Consider the following 22,025-nt stretch of genomic DNA (forward strand, 5'->3'; position numbering starts at 1 on the left):
CGATAATTATGATGGGCCCCAATGTATTGGGAGAGATGGAACTCCCCCTTCGTTTGAGGGGAGACGGGGTGGGTTTTTTTGTTGGCCACCAAAAAATGGGGGAGGGTTATTGGAGGACTGCTGGAGAGAAAAAGTGACTCATCTCCTCTAATATGATAGCTTTATGGAAATAAGAGGTGGGATCAGAGGACTACTGGAGATGCTCTAAGGTGGACGTTATCCAAGGCATCCCATAGGCTTAGGTACTCATCAAGAAAATAAATAAATGTATTAGGATATGGAGAAGGCATTATCTGCTCTTCTTCCTTTTTCACGCATGTAAGTAGTTGATGAAGCAAAACAAACTTTTACAATTGTCGAGGAGGGTCAATTACACTCGTGTTTCTCCTGTGGTGATTTTTTTAAGAACAAAAGCTTCATTAATTATAAGGAGTAGCATTACAATCATGCTGCAGGCCGGCTGAAGCTGTTTTTGTTGCGAGAGAGAAATACTGTAGATTATAGCTGATAAGTTCAAACGAACATGCCCTAGGAGGAGTATGCCGAACATAATGTTGCAAAGAAACTAACGCGTGCTTGGCACATAAATGTGCAGCAAAATTCGCGGTTCTTCTCGCGTAGACAACATCAAACGAGGTGAAGGTCGCCACCATTTCTTCAACATGATTCAGGATCGTCGCAACCTCCGACCGATGAGTACTCTCGTCGTGATTGAAATGAAAAATCCTAAATGTCCTCGAGAACCTCTACTGTTGGGCTCAAGGAGAGGCAATTCGCGTATAAGAGCCCAGCCGTAGTCCAGCATTGTGCAAACTGAACCAAATTTCGAGTGACGCAGCCCAGATAGCACACGGAACAGGCCCGCTATGCCGTCCGTATTCAGCCCACAAACTACCACAGCCTTAAACTCGCTGTGGCTACTGACAGACAGGTCCAACTGTTGGCTCAATGGCTCAACCGTCCCTAACGACCCGGCTGAAAGAAAACGGATCAACCTCTCACACTCCATCCCGCCGTCGAGGTGCCCATCCGACGGCGGCCCCGCCGCAGCCACGCGCGCACCACAACCATGCCGCGCCAGCGCCGCACGCAACGTCCCCACCAGTCCACCACACGCCGGCTCCGTGCCGCCGTGCACCCTCTAGAAGCATCCGGGCTCCCCGCCTCGCCTCGCCTCGTCTCGTCTCCTCTCCTTCCTCGCCCTCCCGTCCCTCTTAAACTCCTCCTGTGATGTCTCCCTCTCCCTCCGTATAAACCCTAGCTCTTATCCGTTCGTCACTCCCGAAGCGTCACACCGAACCACCACGCGCGCGCAGGAACAAGCCGCGAGCGCCTGGTCCCTGGTCCTCAGTATCGATTTCCACACCTCATGGCGCCGGCGCTGAGCAGGACGCTGGGGGCGTCATCGGTGGCCGCACTGCTGCCGAGCTCGTCGTCCCGGAGTCTTCCACGGGCCGCGCTCGTGCCGCAGGGCAGGGGCGCCGCCGCGAGGTGCGCGGTAGGGGTAAGATGGGAGGCCGCGAGGCGGAGGATGGTCGGGGTGAGGTGCGACGCCGCCGTCGCCGAGAAGCCTGCCGGCGAGGAGGAGACGGCCGGCGAGAAGTTCGAGTACCAGGCTGAGGTGAGCTATCGAATTCGGGAATTTGGGATTGGGGTACATGAATTGTCACTTGTGTGCTGCATTCACTCATTCAGTATGCTGTTGCACTTTGCTGTGGGCTGTGGCCAAATTCGTGTTTCGCGATTTACAGAATTCTGCTTGTCTTCATGGAATCTGCAATTGAACGCTTCTGTGTTTATGTAGCGTTTCTCTATGCCCTGCAGGTTAGCCGCTTGCTGGACTTAATTGTACACAGTTTGTACAGCCACAAGGAAGTATTTCTCCGTGAACTTGTAAGGTCAGTCATCTTCTCGGCGTGCACAATTGAATTGACTTGTTCTTATGACCAAGGATGAATTGCTGCTATTCACAAACTGCATTTCTACACCTCCTGAACAACTGAACTCTGACACAATTTATGTTGCCATCCAGTAACGCGAGTGATGCCCTGGATAAGCTGAGATTCCTCAGTGTAACGGATCCTTCTGTGTTGGCTGATGGTGGTGACTTGGAGATAAGGATTAAACCTGACTCAGAGGCTGGGACACTCACTATCACGTAAGTTGTTCATTAAACCATTGTCAGTCACCATTTTAATTTATCAGATGTGATTAAAATCATTATTCAGACTCATTTTGTGAATGCTACAGAGATACTGGCATTGGAATGACTAAAGATGAACTCAAAGACTGTCTTGGGACCATTGCACAAAGTGGCACCTCAAAATTTTTGAAGGCTCTAAAGGTGCACTTCTTTTTTACCATTAGCTACATTATTTTTTTCTGTTCCACAATGAAGCCATTGTTTCCTTTGTTGATAATAGTTTGGTTTCTCTGTTCTGTCCAGGAGAACAAAGATCTTGGTGCAGATAATGGACTTATTGGTCAATTTGGTGTGGGGTTCTATTCGTCTTTCCTTGTTGCAGAGAGGGTATGGAATGTCTCTTCTATGATATGGCTCAGCTGATGAACCTGCATTACTTTCCAAAATCTACATATTATTCCAGAGATTCTTACAGTTGCTATGCATGCTGAAAATGTCTCTACATCTTGTTAGTAACTTTGCATATTCTTTGTCATCATACAGGTTGTGGTGTCTACTAAAAGTCCAAAGGCAGATAAGCAGTATGTGTGGGAAGCAGAGGCTGACAGCAGCTCTTACGTAATCAAGGAAGAAACTGATCCTGAGAAAATGCTGACACGTGGAACACAGATTACTCTTTATTTGAGAGTAAGAAACTTTAAAACTCTTTCTATATGATCTCTACACTCTAGCAGAATTCTTATTGCCTTCTTGTTTCAGGATGATGACAAATACGAGTTTGCTGACCCTGCGAGGATTCAAGGCTTAGTTAAGAACTATTCGCAGTTTGTCTCATTCCCCATATATACATGGCAGGAGAAATCAAGAACAGTTGAGGTAGGATCGTGATATGGTTTATTGTAATTCTGCTTCCTTCTGCTACAATTATTGTATTTGCATCTATACCTATATTCCTTGTCTGAACAGGTTGAAGAGTAGGAAGAATCAAAAGAAGGTGAAGAGGCTACTGAGGTTAGTTCTGTGTGAGTTATTTGAGTTCGAGTTCGGTCTCTCTGTTACTGCTGTATCACCCTGCATGTATCCTCTTCTGTTATAGGGTGAAAAGCAGAAAAAGAAGAAAACTATAACCGAGAAATACTGGGACTGGGAATTGGCTAATGAAACGAAGCCCATATGGGTAAGCTGACCCCAATTTATGTGCTACCATGAGTCCATGATCTAAATATTCCTAGCTAAGTCATGTCAAGTATGTCAGATAAGTACATTTACAGACTTAGGTTTCCATTTGCTGTTGGAGATATTGAAGTTGGTTATTTTGTTCCATGCAGATGAGGAATCCAAAGGAAGTTGAGAAAACTGAGTACAATGAATTCTACAAGAAGACATTTAATGAGTTTCTGGATCCGCTTGCTTACACTCACTTCACCACAGAGGTTGGGGGGTTTCGAAGTTTACTTCTTTTTCTTTTATTTATGCATATTAAACATATGAACATGATCTATATTCTAAACAGGGAGAGGTGGAATTTCGGAGTGTTCTCTATGTCCCAGGGATGGCACCTCTTAGTAATGAGGAGATAATGAATCCAAAGACCAAAAACATCCGATTGTATGTCAAAAGAGTGTTCATATCAGATGACTTTGATGGCGAGCTGGTATGTTTCCTCTCTCTCTCCCCCCCACCCCCCACCCCCCACACACACATTAGAACAGTCCAGTGCACTTACAGTTGTCACGGTTAAGTTACTGAGTGTATCTTTCTCTGCAGTTTCCCAGATACTTGAGCTTTGTGAAAGGTGTAGTTGACTCAAATGATCTCCCTCTCAATGTTTCTCGTGAGATCCTTCAAGAAAGTAGAGTTGTAAGTTCCCGATAATTAATTCTCATATAGTGTATTTGATTAATACTTCCTCTGTTTTTTAATGTATGGTGTTTAGGACAAGCTCATTAGTTCATTTCTATACTAGTTAGCTTATCCTAAACTTGTATATTTACAAATGGAGGAAATATAACATGCACAATGTATGTTGATGTTTGAATATAATAGTTGTGTTTCCTGTGTTATAGGTCAGAATTATGCGTAAGAGACTTGTTAGGAAGACATTTGACATGATTCAAGAGATCGCTGAGAAGGATGACAGAGAGGTCAGAGTAAAGAATGAATGTTTTTCCATCCACAACTTTTGATTTACTCAATTTGTGTTGACATTTGTTGTAACTCATGCTGCAGGACTACAACAAATTCTGGGAGAGCTTTGGCAAGTTCATGAAGCTTGGTTGCATTGAGGACACAGGAAACCACAAGCGTCTTGCACCATTGCTGCGATTCTACTCTTCTAAACATGAGACAGACTTAATAAGTCTGGATCAATATGTAGAAAACATGCCTGAAAACCAGAAGGCGATCTATTATATCGCTACTGATAGTCTCCAGAGTGCGAAGACTGCTCCTTTCTTGGAAAAGCTGGTTCAGAAAGATATTGAAGTACGTGGACTACTTGTTATTGGACAGATAATCGTTTTCCTCTTATGCTGTAGTTTTGCTCATAGTGCTCCTCTTTGTTCTGTAGGTTCTTTACCTCATTGAGCCAATTGATGAGGTTGCCATTCAGAATTTACAGACATACAAAGAGAAGAAGTTTGTTGATATTAGCAAAGAAGATTTGGAATTGGGTAAGTAAAATCTGAGTTGTTACGTGATTCAGTATAACTCTTTGGGTTTGGCAACGCGCATGCCTCATGCTTATACATACTGGCTGGTACAGGTGATGAAGATGAGGACAAGGAGAAAGAAAGCAAGCAGGAGTATACCCTTCTATGTGACTGGATAAAGCAGCAGCTTGGTGATAAAGTCACCAAGGTCCAGATCTCGAAGCGACTGAGCTCTTCTCCATGCGTTCTTGTATCTGGCAAATTTGGCTGGTCAGCCAACATGGAAAGGTAATTTAATGTTTGAGGTCCCATACAACCTGATTGTTACGGTAAAGCCTTATTTTCCTAACATGTGTTTTGTAGGCTCATGAAAGCACAGACACTTGGTGACACATCAAGCCTGGAGTTCATGAGAGGTAGACGAATTTTTGAAATCAACCCTGACCATCCTATCATCAAGGATCTAAGCGTAAGATTTTTCTTCACAGTATTGTTTGTTAAAAGTTTATGTATCTAGTACGTTCTTTTGCCATGCTCCAATTTCGTTGTCTGTGTCATGTACATGCCAAACCGTCACAGGCTGCTTGCAAAAACGAGCCTGAAAGTACTGAAGCCAAGAGGGCGGTTGAGTTGTTATATGAGGCTGCGCTGATCTCCAGCGGGTATACTGTAAGTGCAACATTCCTATGTGCTTCTTGTTGGCTTATGATGGTGATGATAAATATGACTGCAACGTGATTGTTCACTTCTGTTATACAGCCTGACAGTCCAGCAGAGCTGGGAGGCAAGATCTACGAGATGATGACCATGGCCCTTGGCGGGAGATGGGGAAGGTTGGAAACAGAGGAGGCTGAAGTCACCACCAGCATTGATGCAGACTCTTCTGAAGGTGCCACGACGGAGGTAGTCGAGCCCTCTGAAGTGAGGACAGAGAGCGACCCGTGGAAGGATTAGATAGTTCTGTATGCAAGGATTATGCCATGGAGGTGTATGAGCACTGGATGTATAACAAAAGTACGAACCAGAGCCAGGATAGAGGAATACAGTGTTGATAAGAACATTGGTGTTCAGTGTAGATCTGGTTTGGGTTGTGCTGATAAATTTTGTAGGCTATAGCCATTCAATGAAAAATGCCTCTGTGCTTTCGTGCATTCTTGCTCTGGTCTTTGCAAATATGCTAACTTTTGCATAGTGCGTGCACGGTTTTTCTTTTGAACGATGTTACTTCCTTCGGTCCTGATTATAAGGTATACTTTGGTTTTTATCCTAATTTAAATTTCTTTATATTTTTATCAAATTTATAGAAATATATTGAAGGACGGGTCAGTGCAAGCGGTAGAGTCTTACCGTATGTGACTGAAAGGTTTCGGGCTTGAGTCATGGTCTTCTCGTATTGCACAGGCGAGGATAAGGCTTTGTCGTACCAAATAGGTGATATCGCATGGTAGATTGCATGAAACTGGTCTAATGTTGTAGAACTGGTCTAATGTTGTAAATTTCATTTTTTCTATAGACTTGGTCTAAGTCAGAAATTTGATTTTGAATAAAAAATCAAGGTGAGCTAATGTAAGGCCGCAGTTCGTCGGATCAGTCAGCTGTCACTGTCATTCACAGAGGCAACGAAACTTCCATGAACCTGTCGTGCTTTTGTATTTTGGTATTCCAATTGCACGACTGTGTTTCTAAACAATATGTTGTCGATGATACATGTTCTTTACAACGGGTACTGGAAACGCTTTTATACAAATTGCAATGCTGTCTGTCTATATTGTTCGAGCACTCATGTATGTTTAAACCGGAAAATTCGACGAAATCGAAGGCCGTTGCGACCATATGAAGTACCATAGTCGGTTCATGTGGACATCGTTGAGCTGCCGCCTGCCGGAACCTTTGTGCTCAAGCTGTGCCTTCATAGCGGGCCTAACGGAGACCCTGCGCATTGATAATGGGCCGATGGAGGCCCGTTATGTGCTTCGGGTAGTGGGGGCCATGGGATCCTGCACGGCCCAGAGTCCAGACATAAGGACGCGCGGCGGGGACGAGACGACGTGCGCATGCCACAGGCACAGCGGAACGTGGCGAATCCCGGAATCCCCACCGCCACCGGCAGCAGGATCGGAGTGCGCGACGAGCACACGCTCAGGCGCTTGTCCGATCCGGCGTCGCGGTCGCCCGAGCTCCCACCCACGAGGCCACGAGCGGGCTGGCCGCACGCGGGCGGAATCGCCGCAGCGTACGGCCTCGCGCGCAGGCGCATGGCAGGGGTCCTCCGGGTCCGGCCGGCACGCCTCGGGCAGGTACCAAGCAGCAGCGCCTAGCCTTGTCCTTGAACCGTGGCGACACCGGCGGAATATACCAAAATGCTTGTTTGTTCCACGGAGCATTGCCTGCGCCGGTTGTCTTGTCCGCTTTGGGTGGCAGCTGTAGAGCGCGCAGAAGTTTCACTGTGCACGACGATTGGTCATCACAGGTTTGTTTTCATCAGGCCATGGCCATCACCAGGTTTGTTTTCAGGCCATGATTAGTCGCAAGTTGGGGCCAAATGATTCTGAATGAGCTCATGCTGATCTCTTTCGAGGCCGGAGAAGGACGATCCTTTTGTCCCTAGACCACGGGCACACCTTCTCCCTGTAGGCCCGTTCGCTTCGTTGAAAAAATAAGCTGAAACACTGTTCCAGCTGATTTGTCATGAGAGAAAAGACAAGCCGAAAAGTACAGATTATAAGATTAACGAACGGGGCCATAGACCTTCGATCATACACCTACCGTTTGCCCTCACACACAGTTCGTGATGACTGATGACTGATCTTCTCGCGGCAAAAAAAAAAAAAAAAGCGCGCGGGTGTCACACTTAGCTGCCGCAAAGCGCAAAGTGTGATAGCTAACCAGATACTGCAGCCTCTACATAATACATTCACAAATACATGGATCGACCAAAGCTTGCCTCCGAGTGCAAGTGCGGAACAGACAGAGTACATGAACATGCATGATCAATGTAGCATCCTTCTTTGATTTGTGGCACAAAGAGGATTTGCCAAATGTATGATGTTTCAACGTAAACATCGCTGGACCGCCCCCCAATTTATGAGTGTTTCCTGCACCCTCAACTATTATGCAAACAAAAGCGCTGAAACTACTAACAAAACAAGGCTCCTCGCGTTACATGCATCCTGCAGCAGCAGCAGCTCATTTGCTCGCTACCAACACACAGCCCACTGTTACTGCACTGCGCGCCAGTCATGAATGCACGCGACCACCCAAACAGACAGAATTTCCAGCCATCCAGGCAACGCCACAGGCTCTCTCATCCATGCGTCCAACGCTTGCTTCCGTGGGGTGGGGGACTGGGGGCGCCACGAGCTTTTTCTCAGTTCCTTCTGAACACAATAAAAACCCGGCCGATGCAGCACAGCCGTGACGACGCGGTTAAAGGCTTGGATGAGCTACAACTGCAGTGCTGCTGCTGCTCCCAGCTGTAGCAGCATCAGTTATGCGGCCCAGCTGCGCACCTGCATGTTCGCCGATCAGATATTCAGATGGAAGAAGCCTTGCTCTTTACTATGTGCAACTGGCATGTTCAGTCACATTTGAAACCCGTCCTGCGACGGCCTGATGCTCAAGTCCTGGGACCCCAGGGACGGGTACGCCATCTGCGCAACGTCACTGAATGACCCATTCAATGCGTGGGGCATCTGCTCGACAAATCCGAAGATTACATCAGTATTGTAAATTTGATGCAATTGCAATCAGTGTTTGTATGAAGATCTTGGTGTCACAAGCAAATTTGTTCCTCGACATAACTCACAATAGGAGTTGGAGAAACCTAACTTGGTATGTGGATTGCCCGTTAGAAAATATGTACTGTATGCAGGTTTGGGGCAAATTTGTTCCTGAACATTCTCTCAAAAAAAAATTATTTGTTCCTGAACACAACTTAGTTGTCTATGAAGATCTTGGTATCACAAGCAAACTTGAAGTTTATGTTTGAGAAAAAAATATGTTATGTTGCTACAGGATAGCTGAAGCTATGTCAACTGCTACCTGACTGAAGTGATTACAGTGTGCTGTGTTGATACTTAAACAATCTGGTACTAGGGTGTGTTCAATTATACTGAATAGATGCTAACCTGAGACCCTTCTTTTGCACTTAATTGTGCCTGCATGATTCTCCTGAATACGTCCGGGTTGGCCATGCCAGCAGCGCCCCCCTGAATCAGGCCTGGTTGCGATAGCTGTAGTTGTGGGTGCATCATTTCTGGGGAAAATCCGAGGGACGACGAAGGAACACCAGGGAAGCGAAGAAGCTGATGATAAGAGTGGTTTTGTTTGTTAGATTCTTATATGCATAACTAATGAACAAAAATGAATGAGATTGCAAGAAGCATCATACATCTTTCGATAGAAGCCCTTCTATATTGAGGTCAAGCCTTGGGTTTACTGTTGCGAGCTTCATCGATAAGAACTGCAAGATTAATTGCGTCAAAAAAAGAACTGCAAGATTAATTCAATATTTTGACGCTTGCCATCAGTATGTAACGAGGGTAGTAGAAAATTGTATTCATATTCAGGTCTCAGTATAAGTATCTATTGATTCTACTTTCTCTCTTCCAAATGACAACTTGGTTCGTAGCTAAGCCTTGATTCAGACAAAGTTGTGCATATTTTAACATGTAGTGTATTGGGGGGATGTTAGTTATTACCTCAACTTGTCTTTGCAGGGACTGAACATAGTTGATGATCTCGTCAAGCATTACTGCCTTCCCAGTGACCTGGATTTCAAGGGATAGAGATGTTCATTCGCAATGAAAATCAACATAAAAACACACAAGTTCCCTTTTTTCTTTTGTGCTAGATAGACCTACTTTGCTGCAGCCAGGAACAAGGTCCTGCAGAAGCTTCATCCTCTCGCTAATCTTCTCCCTCCTCAACTGCAGAAAAGATGCAACAACCAGAGTTTTCAGGACCATTCATGTCAATTTCAGAACGATCCAAGGTTCCACAGCAAACGGTAAACATTGGGGTGTCACCCTTTGATCAAATCCGTACCCTTTCTGCTAGGCTGTGGTTGTTGGTTGCCTGTCCGCGCCGTGCTCGGACATGAATGTAGTCTTCCTTCTGGGACTCGGAGGTCTCTTTCGCTCCCTTCCCTTTCGACTTGCCGGGTCCGGTGGTTGTTGCCGGGCTGCTCTCCTCGCCTTTGTCCTTGCTGTGCACGCTCTCGTTTGCTGAGTCGGCGGGCAGGTTGGCCGACTGAACCTGATCGCCTCCCATCACCTTTCATCATACAGAACACGCACAGATGTATCCATCCATTTTAACTTAGCTACATCGATCCTCGACAGGTTTTTGAAACGACAGTGGAAAAGTTGCAGACACAAGCAGCAAGCAAGAAGAGCGCTCACCTCGTTAGGCCTTCTCCTCTTCTTGGAGTCCGACGTCCCCTTGGACGAGCAGTCCCCACCAGCAGCCTCCGAGCTCAGCACCCCATCTTGCCCGTTCCGGCCGAGCTCCGGCTCGCCCTTGTCGTTGCCGTCCTTCCTCTGGTGATCCAACAGCGCCTCCGAGGAGCCACTGAACGCGTTGTTCATGGGCTGATGATCAGCTGCGCCGTAGCCAGCGGTAGCGGCCATCACCCCGCCACCGCCGCCGCCGAAGCAGGACGCCCGCGCGGCGCGCTCGATGAAGCCGGAGTCCACGGGGAAATGGCCGAGGCCCTGCGGGAGGAAACCGGGGACCGGCGCCAAGAAGCCGCCACCGCCCCGCGCGGCCGACATGGCGCCGACGTCGGAGAGCGCCATGGCCTGGGAGGTGGACGCCCACAGGCCGGCGGACGCGAAGGCGGAGTCCATCATGGGAACCTGCTGCGCCTGCTGCTGCGGCGGCGCGCACGAGAAGGCGGCGGCGCTGAATTGGGTCTCCCACTCCACCGGGATGCCGGCGGCGCCGGAGGACGCGTTGCCCTCCATCCCTTTCTCGCCGCTCTCGTTCATGTCCATCGCTTGCTTGTAGTAGCACTCACACAAGACGCGAGAAGTCGCGGGGCGCAGAAGGTCAATGGACGAATCAGAGACGAGAAAGGCTAGGGAAGAAGAAGTAGCTCCTCCATTGGCCACAGAGCTTCATAGGTAGGCAGGCAATATAATAGCCGGAGCAAGCACGCAAGCAAGAAGCTCTCGTCACGGCCTATGGCAGGAAAAGGAAAGATGCTCAGCCACTGGAGATTCTGATGCTATCTGTTCCGGCGAGAGGCATAGGAAGAAGAGCTACGAAAGAGGGGAGAGAGCATAGACTATACGAGGGAGAGAGAGAGGGGGGCTTGTAGGCAAAGGCTTGTCAGATTTATAGGTCTACTAGCAGTTGTTCAGAAGCTGTTGTAGTTTCACCAGTAGTGGTACATGCATGGTGTTGGTGAGCCACGGCGATTAGCTGCCGGAGTTGCAGGCAGCCGCTTTACTCCTCCTAATCACCACCACCATGGCCGGTGTTGTTTAACCTTGATGGACCTTATTTTTAAGTGTCTCGCTTCCGCCTCGCTTTATCTTTCTTAACAGCCCTTTAATCATGCTGTTTACCTTTGCTTTTGTTTACTTACTTCCTACGAGTACTACTCTCTCTCTCTCTCACACACAGCAAGCGTAAAGAGGAAGGGGGCTGGCTGATCGATCAGGTTCTTCTTCACAGCAAGCACACAGCACAGCAATACTGCAATGGCATTACCATGCCGGCATCCCTGACAGTGCCAACTCTCACGGGCAATTGTTTATGGGCGCAACCGCTCGCTTTCCTCAAGGCGCCTGCCTGGCTGTAAATTATGCCTCTCGCCCCCCTACCCGAATCATTATTTGACTGCTGGGTTTTTTTAATGGTCGGCACGGCCAATTATTTACACGCCCTTCATGATCGGCATGATTAGTTTTGTTGAAGAAAATGGGGGTCAACATTAGCAGGGGGTGCCGATCGAGGCATTAGCTCTACTTACCCCCACGGCAAAGCAAGCCTACTTTCATTTCATTTCACCCCCTTTCTTTCTTTCCTTCACATTTCATGCATCCTCCAGTCTTCTATTAGGCCCCCTCTGGTAGTTGGTTATGAATTAATTTACAGCTTAGAAGCAGAAGCAGGGGAGTGAGTTTGAGAAAAATCAAAATTAGATCGTTGAGCTTTTGGTTAGTGCGAGCTTCGGCCAGCTGAAAGCCTGAAAGAGATACGGTTTCAGGGTTCAGATTCCCCTAAATCTCAATCTTTCTTTGAAGCAAATAAACAAGTTAGAACTATTCGTTAGCCTCGGGGCGCGCACAAGCTCGAATCTAGCTTTAGATTAGTTAAAGCACCCCCGCCCATGCAATACTTTTATTCACTCCAAACACGCTTTTGCGCCCCCCCCCCCCCCCCCCCCCCCCCCCCCCCAAGCTTTTATTCACTCCAAATTTTGGTTTCAGAAGAAAGAAAAAAGCATCAGGAACCTGACCTGATAAATCTCCCTCTCAGTCATCCATGGCCACTACCAGAAGTGGCCTGCAAGTTACTGGTTATTCCCTGCCTGCTTACCTCCTGCTTTACCTTTCTTTCAGCACCAGCGCAGCTGCCTGCCATTAGTGGCGCCTCGCTAAGCTGCTCTCGCCCCTAAAGTGGTCATGGAAAGCAAACCAAAACCGAATCTTGGGAGAAATGTAAACTAAGGACTGCAAAGGATACGACTTCAAACTCCCCGGAAGACGGACCATGGACCACAGGCCGGCTACGTGGATAACAAGTCTTGCTAGATTCCTAGCCACGGCCACGGCCACCCAGCCAACCTGCCCTGTTTGCTCGACTGAAAGTACCGTGGGCTGAAATACTGTTCGTTGGCTGTACGGCTTATATGCCAACGCCGTGAACAAGGCCGTAGCATGCCCGGTTGGGGCTAGTCCTGCGCGTTGCCTTCGCGAGCCACGACCCACTGCCGTGCCGCGCTCCTCTTCTTTTGCCCGGTCTCGTGCACGGCAGCGGCGGCCGGCCTCGGCGTCGCGCATTCACCCGTTCTGCTCCGGGGTGGGAGTGGGATCGGCTCCGGCTCGTGCATGCAGTCATTGAGGAATGGGAAATGGACCCGACCATCCACCAGATTATCTTCCCGCGCATCATTATGCTCGCCAGAAAGGTTGCTGCAGATCTGTGTCTTCCTTGCCAATCATTGCCGTGCATATTCATGTGTACCATATGCTCTCTCGCGTTCGCGTCACATCGAATGCGCCTGCGGCAGAAACTGGATAATGCGGAGGGCAGGATGATATGATCAGCTCAGAGTTTGCTGGCAACAGGGAGCTGAGCTGAGAGCAGTAGCTGAAAAATAAGAGAAGGCATCATGTTCTGCTTTTTCTTTTCCACTCTTCATGAGAAAAAAATGTATAGTGAAAGGAAACATAATATTCATATGGATGAGACTTCTTGTGTTGATTAGGTCCTACCTGTCGGCAACGGGCCATTCGGTGCTAGTAGGGTCAGAGGATTCCTGCAAACAAAACAGTTCCAAGAAATAACAGCCAAAGTACTCCAAGTAAACAAATGGAACAATGCCTGCATGGGATTAGCTGGCAATCGTCTCTTTAGGGTTAGCATAAGTATCTAAAGGTGAGAAAACACAACCCATGTTATATGAAGATAAGATTTTCGACATCGGATTCGTTCATCACGCAGACCCTGCTCCCTGTGCAGACTGTCCTCCTGCTTAACAGCTCCAATGAGGTTCCTTTTCTTCGCTGCAACAAAACTGTAGTGCTAACCTTCAAAACTTGAGAATCATCAGAAGAGCGTCCCAGAAGATGATTTGGGGTTTTTGAATCAGAACATAAACAATAGCAATATAAGATCCAGAGAACACAAAGGGTTTTTGATAAGGACAGGCTAAGCTTCTTCAAAGTAAAACAGAATGATCAGACCAAATCCACCACGCCTACCATAATTTGTACATGCTTCAAAAGTTTGTGCATACAGTTACTAGAGAGATGCATCGATAAGCACAGAACGCAAAAGCAGTCCTAATGAGATCATTACCAAGAATGAATGATGAGAGTTGAACATGGATGATTCGATTGCAGAACAAGCTAGTCCATAATAATATCTCAACATTGCGAGTACACACACCGTGTGCTAATTCAGCATTCGGATCCCATGTGATAGGGTACAGGATCTCTAATTGCGCTTAGGAAAGTGTATGCCACACCTTTCTGAAAACCATAAACAAACCACAGTCCGAGGCAAAGCCAGCTGCACGCGAGATGCAAGTGAGTATATTTTTGGTAAAGGTCTATGTTAGGTGTAACCTTGGGGGTTATGATCATCCAAACCGAGACTCCAAATTACTCATTATTCTAAACCCTAATTATGCATTATGTCGTACGCTAATGGTCTTATTATACTCCTAGAGTAGTGATTAGAGCTGTAAGCTAGAGATTAAACTGCAAAATACATATCTGGGGAACACTAAAGAACTATCCCCAAGAAGGGAAATAAACTAATACAGTTGATAAGGGCAGCAGGCTCCTTATTTTGTCAAGGCCAACCTGTTAATGATTGGCATGGTGCTAGAGTAATTCTACTGTATATCATATAGCATTATGTGTGTGTACATCTGTGTATGCGTGCGTGTGTTTGTTGCCTTGTCTGTGAAGAAAAAAAGTTCAGACATAATGTACCAGATCTGAGCCCTTAATATAGTAGTCCTTGCTTTTCTGGGTGCCTATTTCAATGCATTGAACAGCTAGAGTGCAAATTATCCAACTAAACAAGTGCTGTTGTCCATGATAATTCACATAGAACTACCAGTTTGCTTGGCCTTGTCTAATTAGTTTAGTTTTGAATGGAACAGGGTTATTAGATTCAAATTTTATGGCTCTCTGGTTGCAGTGCTATCCCTAAAGCAGCAGCAAACATTAAACATGTGAGATATGTGCATCCTTCCTCCTTACCTGATGATTCAACACAGAAAAGCACATATGTTCAAATTTGTGCGCTTGCAAATGCCTGATAAGCGTGCAAATGCCTGATAACATGTCTTCAAAGGCCCCTACATCCACCAGGCAATAATAACAACAGCACGGTGGAAGTGATTACTCCCCCCAATGTTGCTGATCTCTGTCCTTATCACAAATAACATTCTTTACTTTTGCTCAATTTATTAATTGCTATAATTTCTTGTGCAGAACGCTTCAAGTCTCTTTCAAAATCAACAACACAGTCATGCAAGTGAAATATAGAACTAGCAGTACTGGAGGTAATTGCCATCTCAGACATATAGCATTTCCGAATTTCCCAGTTAAGATAAAGAAAATAGCAAGTCTAATGTATGTATTGGGCCTTTTCCAAAGCATGTGAAAGGTGTAGCCCATGGGATAGCTAAACCCACATTGCTCCTACCATTTATTGTGATCTATACATCCATCCATTTCAAAAAGTTTGACCAAGCCTAACATGCAAATAAACCAAGAAGGCACCAAGAAATATTTTAAAGGCATTGGACCATACAGACCTATTATTAAATAACATGATAACATGATAATGCTATGCAACCTCATCTACAGAGACACCGCAGTGGTAGCGACTGGTGATAATGTACAACAACAAGATATAAGTGCTTATTAATGATGTGATAATAGAAATGTACCAACCAGGTAGATGAATGTTATGTGTGAAAAAAATCATAAAAGCCAATAGGTTGAATTAAAATATAGATGCACAAATTAGGTACTGCCTCATTGTCAAACAGAAACTAAAATGTACCATGCCCCAAAAGGAAATCTATAGGCCTAATTGGCCCTATCACCTCACCTATCCATTTCTCTTTCAAAAAAAAAAATTTTATGTGAAGTTGCCAGTTTGCCACCCACAACTGAATGTCAGTACACTAGGAAATAGCATTAAGTATGTGTCAGGTAATTGATGTCTCCTAGTCCCTACCATATGAAATAAGCTATATTTATCTGAATTTAATGGCACTTTTGCGTAGGACTTACATCTCAGGTTCATGTTCAGTTTTGAATCATGCTGACTGAAAAGGACAATAATTAGGTTTCAAGTTGCTGAGACACAAGAGATGTCAATCATGTTGTTGGTTCAAGGGTGCCATAGTATTCAATAGACATGCAATAAAGTCAAGAGCTTCATGTCACATTAAGAATTCCTCTGGACAATAATAACCATTGCCAACAGTGTCTCATATATAATATACATTTTAGTGTATAATAAGTAAAAAGAAGGAACATCATTGCTATCAAAATATTACCAGTAATCCCCACAAGAACAAGACCCTTTTCTGAAATGATGAAATTGATTTGCATCCCTAACAATTATGCACCTCCCATAAATCTTGCTTAGAAGTTTTATGGCATTATGACAATCTCCGCAGATCCGGAGGTTATTTACTACCCTAATAGGCGTCCCAGGAGCAGTGCTGATCAGTCCAAAGGCTATTGCAAGCTTCTCACTATGTAGAGCTAGTGAGTTCTCTTTCACATCTTCATCGTCAATGTCTAGCAGCACTTGTGAAGTGTCAGGAGTATATCCTGCACTTTTAAGCTGTTGACAAATCTCACCTAGCATCTTATATATATCCCTCTTCCTCGAGTGGCTTTTGTCTCCAGAAATGAACTCAAGAATTACACCGTTAAGTTCCACTGAGCTGCTCCCAGGGGTCTTCAGCACGCCACGATCCAACATAAGCTTTCTCACCTTATGCACTCCTCCCCAGTTGCCATCTAGTGCACATATGTTGGATAACAACACATACCCGGCGTGATCATTTGGGGCAGCCTCAATAAGCCTATGGCCGGCCTTCTTTCCCAACTAAGTTCTTATGAGTTCTGCAAGCACCCAATAGGGCCTTCAACATGGAAGCACTCCATCGGCATTATCTGAATTATCTCTTCAGCTTTCTCAAACATCCCTGCACGGCAGAACAGATCCACCATGCAACCATAATGTGCAATGTCGGGCTCAATACCATAAACTCTAGACATTATCTGAAAACATCTCATACCTTCCTCAATTAACCCCCTGTGGCTACAAGCATTCAGTATGCTGTTAAAAGTAATCTTATTAGGCATAAGCCCTGTTGACTCCATCCTGGTGAAGAGCTCCAGAGCTCTGTCACTGCAGCCATTCGCTGTAAAACCAGCTAACATTGCATTCCAAGTATCCAAGCTCCTCTTTCCTCGGACATTGTCAAACGCATAAACTGCACCCTCAATGAACCCACACTTTGAGTACATGTTTATCAATGCTGAGCACAGTTTCTCCTCGACTTCAACACCTTTCCTGAAGACATATGCATGTGCCCAGAGACCCTGTGCAAGTGCCCCCAAGTATGCAATTGCAGAGACAACACTCACTAATGTCACCCTATCAGGCTGGCACTCCTGGCTCGCGAGCATCTCCCGGAACACTGCGATTGCCTCGTCGTACTCCCCATTCACGACGCACCATGAAAGGACGGTGTTCCACGAGAGGCTGTCCCGGGACGGCATCCTGGCAAAGAAATTGCGGAGCAAGTCCGCGTCCCCACCCTCCTGCGCGTACCCGCGCAGCAGGCAGTTCCAGGCGACCATGTCGTTGTCGGTCCTGCCGTCGAACACCCTGCGCGCGTGGGGGAGCATCCCGCAGACGGCGTAGCGTGGACGAGCATGCAGCGCACGCGGCGGTGCGAGGCGACGAGCCCGCGCTTGGCGGCGTGGGCGTGGAGCTGCGCTGCCGTGGCACGGTCCCTCCCGCGCGCGCAGGACGCGAAAGCGAGCTCGTACGCCGCGGGGTCCGGGTCGGCGCCCGAGCGGAGCAGGTGGTCGAACAGGCGGAGAGCGAGGTGCGGGTTGAGCCGCATGCGCGCGGCGTACGAGGCAGACGCCGCCGAGGCCTGGGAGGCAGCGGCGACCTGGGATTGCGCGTCGCATGGCGGCGATTGCGGCTGCGGTTTCTTCGCGGTGGTGGCGAGCGTGGTGGAGGTGAGGAAGAAGGGGACGGTTGGGGGCGGCATTGCTCTGGCAGCAGAGCGTGTGCGTGGAGCGGGAGAGCACGGCGCGCGCCGCGCGGCCACTGGGTCGCGCGCCCGGCCGGCAGGAGAGCGCACGGCACGGGACGAGGAGGCCGCCGTGCCCCGCCGCGACGTGGTCCACGTAGGTGCCGTGCGTCGCGCTCGCGCACCGGATGAGGTGGAAATGGGCTTGGCCGTTCAGGCCCATGTAAATTTCTTGATGCCCAAATCTTGCTTGAGCGGTCCAGAGAGAGACGGAATGGGTCGGACGGACCTGGGCAGAGGAGTGCTTGTGTTTCTCTAATTAAAACAAACTATAATTAAGGGGAAAGGGCTAGCGCGCCGCGCCGCACGCCTGCTTCACATGCGTTCCCTCACCACTCTCTATTCCGTGCCTGCTCCGTCTTGCGGCCCGTTAGCTGTTCGGTATCTGGGCTGATTTGGGCTGGCTGGTGCTGATTTTTTTGAGAGGAAAATACTGTTGGCTGGTTGAATAAACTTGGCTGAAACCAATAAACGAACAGGGTGTTGATCTGCACCCGCACGGTTTCCCACACTGTCGCTCGCACCCTCTCCACACCACAAGCATGCAGCAGGAAGCTACTGCAAATGGGGTCCACTACAACATGTGCAACACCAGATTTATTTTTGTAACATCCAGAAAAAACATTTGCAACATACGTTCGAAACAGTTAAAACACTTGCAACATACGTCTGAAACACGTGTGTAGCCATTGCAAAACATATGCAATATCTAGATGAAAACACTTGCAACATATGTGTAAAAACATATGTAACATCAGGATGAAACACTTGCAACATAAGTATGAAACATATGCGACACCCAGATAAAACACGTGCAACATCCGTCTGAAAACAACTAAAATATTTGGAACATACGCTTGCAACATCATGTATAGCCACTACGTATGCAACATCCCGATCTACTTTTGCAACATCCACATAAAACACTTGCAACATGCATATAAAACACTTGGAACACTTGAAACATATGCTTGCAACATCCGAGGAAGGAAGGGAGCGCGAGGTGCAGCTGGAGAAGCCCGCTTCGGGTCTGGCCACTCCGGATCTCGTGATGTTGCGAGCTAAGATCGAGCGTCATGGCAGCGCTAGCGACGACAGAGGCCACGACCTCCTAGTGGGGAATGCACGACGTCGTCAGCACCTCGACGCATCTGAGGGACAGCGCATGGCATGTAGGGGCGAGGACCAGGCACGGCGCGACGAGGCAGAGTGGGCGCGGCGGGGGATGGAGCACGGCGCGGCGGCAGACGTGGCATGGCTCGATGCGGGATAGGGACGCCGCCGCGAGGCGGATTGGGGCGGGCGGACGACACGGTGAGCCGCACCGAGCGAAGCGAGGAGTTAGGGATTTCTGTCGGCTATCCTAGTATAGATGGAGTAGATAGAGGAGATAGCGTAGATGGGCCTGTTGGGCCGATCGCTGTGCTGAAGCGAGTGCGGAGTAGAGCATTCGAGCATTACCGATAGTTAAAAGGTGGTTTCACATGAGAATTGAATGAAAAGCTATTTTTAAACTCTTAACCTTTTAGTGTATTTTAGATAATCACTTTATTATAAAAATATTATTTAGGATAGATTCTAAATTTAGCTTTAAAATTACTGCAGGAGCTAGCGTGATGGTATTGGCCTACTACGAGGAAAAAATTCAGTGCAATCTGGCTGCACCCTCTTGCCGTGCAGACCTGCTTGGATCTGGTAACACGTGTCTCAAAAAATCTACCACACGGTCAGAAGGTAGAGTTTTCAATTACCTATTTTTAGAGTATTACGAGGAGTTCCCATTCTCGCCAAGGACTAAACTGTAATCATTAATGTGCTAGCTCGGTCTCTTCTAGACACGTGCTTCTCGGTAGGAGTTTAGGACGGCAAAGCAGAGACGACACCATAGTTGGCCACTAATTAAGCTAGCAGAAGCGAGGAGCTAGCTAGCTATCCACAAGCAGCACACCTGAATATTTTGGCGCTAATGGCGAAGCTTAAGCCGTGATGATCCCTTTAGAGTTTGGAGCGTGGAGCATTAGCCACCTTTTTCTCCCCCAGTTTATCACAGCTTTTCAATCATGCTCCATTTGTCTGCTTTCGCGTCGTGCACCCGTGTTTGACACTATACATTCTCCACGGCACAGGCAGATCAGGGCAACGCATGCATGCATGACGGAACAAATCTGGCTATAAACTAGTGGGAAGGCCTCGCGGCGGCCAGAAATGGAGGGGAGAAAACTAGTCGAAGCCCACGCGAAAAAGGCAGCCGGAATAGGAGGCGCCTCGTTGCGCGACACGTGAAAGCGTCGTGCGCCGGCGTCACGCGGCGGAGTGCAGACTGCAAAGGTCCCCGCGTCATCTTGACAGCGAGTGCCATATGGGAGATGGCGACGTACGCGGCGGTTGTTCTAATCACCATTACAGAGAACATCGTGTAGTTGCCTAGTTGGGTGGGTGCCCCGTGCACCATCACAGAGAGCATCAGAGTTTGGCTGCACACGTCTTAGGACGACGTACGGCATCTGTTATCCCTGTTTGGATGAGTTTCAAATTCTTAAAAACCATTTTTTACCTCTAATTTTTAAAATCTAGATTCTGAGCAAAAACTGAGTGTGTTTGGATGCCTCAGTTTTTAAGAATCTGGCTTCATTTATTGCTTGCAGGGTCATAAGAAACTGACAAAAGCTAGGTATCAGCGGCTTCTTGGTTTTGAAGAATCTAGCAACAATTAACACAAGAAACTAAACAAAAACTAGACTGTTTGGATTACACCAAGTTTTTAAAAACCAAATTCTTAAAAGCTGGAGGGATCCAAGCAAGGGCCATAGAAGGTTCACTGCCTTAATGGCCTTCATTATCCTCGTCATCCACATTGCTGCTAGTGCGTCAACACCCTTAGTAATTAATTAAAAGTAGATGCGTAAGCAGACTTTAACATGCGTGCCAAAGTTTGTTTGCATCACCCTCTAGGGTGACCCAACTTTTGCCGTTGTTAAGTTTTGGCCTAATCTTATTAGGCGTCAAGGCTTTGTTGACACTGGAGACTCCTTTTCCGTGGCAGCAACCAATCTACCACCCTCTGTAACATTCGACACTGTCAGCATTTCTCTCAGCAGAAGCAACCAATATGTCTGTTAATAACTTTCTGAATCATGTCTGTTGTTATCTTGGTTAATTTCTTTGTAAATATATATAGCTAGTGTTGCTAGTGCAAAGGTATATTTTCGAAAAATAAATGTCACCGGGGGTCGATGTCATATAGTGCATTCAACATACCCAAATAATAAATTTAGTAGGAATTATATCGTCACTTATTATTTACCAACCAATTTCCATTAATCACGTTGATAATACTGTTTGGTTAAAAAAATAAAGTAAGGTTATATGTGTATTTTGTATTCTCAATTTGTTCTAAAATCTCTAGAATATACTGTATTATAGGACAGAGGAAGCACATATTTTAACAACGGCAAACAGGTACCTAGCATAGCCAGTTAGGTGGCTTTAGAAGCACTCCTTAGGTCTTAGGTTCTACTCCCTTGAGAGTGAAAGCTAGGATTGATGTTTAAAAAATTCTCTTGTCTGTCCCACGCCAAAGCACAGGTTTAAGGACAGGTCTAGGTTCTCACATGAGCAACCGTGCTATTGTATATGGGTGGATAGATGGTTCAGGGTTTTCTCAACTCGCGTGAGAATATTACATTTTATCTTAAGCAAAATGCTTCGGATTGTCTTACCCCATGGGTCAATTTTTTTATTTTGACAATGATCTTCCATAGAAAAAATTGAAATAAGATTCCATTAGCCATGTCTTTGCATTTTTTAATGCTTAATTGATTAGTTGCTGCAATTGAGAGACGTCTGTGTGCGCGCGCGAGAAAGAGGGATTAGGGCTTATCCACATCAGTCCAATGAGAGGGGGACGTCAATGGGGGGTAAATATAATACTCGGCGCAACTAGAGGCGTCTAAACTCCGGAACGTCTACGGAGATGTGCATGAGTAGAGTTCCTCTTTATGCCAAGAAAAAGATATTGTTTATGCGCACGCAAGTGCGCAACTTCTAGAGAAAAAGGCTAATGATGAAATGCAACTTGCACATGAGTATGCGCATGGCGAAACATTTTCTTTTTTGTCCTCTGTAAATGGTGGCAGATACCAGATAGGGACCTATAAAGCTATCTGAAATGCTAGATATCACCAGG

At 46.9% G+C, this 22,025-nt stretch overlaps 1 protein-coding gene, 1 long non-coding RNA gene and 2 pseudogenes across 2 annotated transcripts; 1 reads left to right on the forward strand and 3 right to left on the reverse strand.

Moving 5' to 3' along the window:
• Positions 1-1,141: 1,141 nt before the first annotated feature.
• LOC136533111 (heat shock protein 90-5, chloroplastic-like) lies at positions 1,142-5,945 on the forward strand (annotated as a pseudogene).
• A 1,694-nt stretch (positions 5,946-7,639) lies between these two features.
• Positions 7,640-12,127, reverse strand: LOC136533112 (transcription factor BHLH089-like). Its single transcript, XM_066525679.1, has 7 exons — positions 10,197-12,127; positions 9,841-10,068; positions 9,657-9,722; positions 9,495-9,563; positions 9,185-9,256; positions 8,922-9,098; positions 7,640-8,486 (listed from the first exon to the last, which is right to left on the reverse strand). Exons 1-7 carry the CDS (start codon positions 10,788-10,790, stop codon positions 8,376-8,378), a joined length of 1,317 nt encoding a protein of 438 aa, XP_066381776.1. The 5' UTR covers positions 10,791-12,127; the 3' UTR covers positions 7,640-8,375.
• A 66-nt stretch (positions 12,128-12,193) lies between these two features.
• LOC136533115 (uncharacterized) lies at positions 12,194-15,555 on the reverse strand. The gene is made up of 3 exons (XR_010778399.1): positions 13,242-15,555; positions 12,490-13,116; positions 12,194-12,417 (listed from the first exon to the last, which is right to left on the reverse strand). It is a non-coding gene; the product is annotated as an uncharacterized lncRNA (long non-coding RNA).
• A 363-nt stretch (positions 15,556-15,918) lies between these two features.
• On the reverse strand, positions 15,919-17,952 carry LOC136533114 (pentatricopeptide repeat-containing protein At5g48910-like; annotated as a pseudogene).
• Positions 17,953-22,025: the final 4,073 nt, after the last annotated feature.

This window comes from Miscanthus floridulus, unplaced genomic scaffold (genome assembly GCF_019320115.1).
Source record: "Miscanthus floridulus cultivar M001 unplaced genomic scaffold, ASM1932011v1 fs_786_3_4, whole genome shotgun sequence".
NCBI lineage: Eukaryota > Viridiplantae > Streptophyta > Magnoliopsida > Poales > Poaceae > Miscanthus > Miscanthus floridulus.

Bases quoted from the DNA above. Each gene is read 5' to 3' on its own strand.
- LOC136533112 (XM_066525679.1), bottom strand. From the start codon at position 10,790: ATGGACATGAACGAGAGCGGCGAGAAAGGGATGGAGGGCAACGCGTCC. The intron at 9,723-9,840 runs GTACGGATTTGA...TCTTTTCTGCAG, and splicing joins ACCACAGCCTAGCAGAAAGG to TTGAGGAGGGAGAAGATTAG. The intron at 9,099-9,184 runs GTATGATGCTTC...TCTTATCATCAG, and splicing joins AAGGGCTTCTATCGAAAGAT to CTTCTTCGCTTCCCTGGTGT.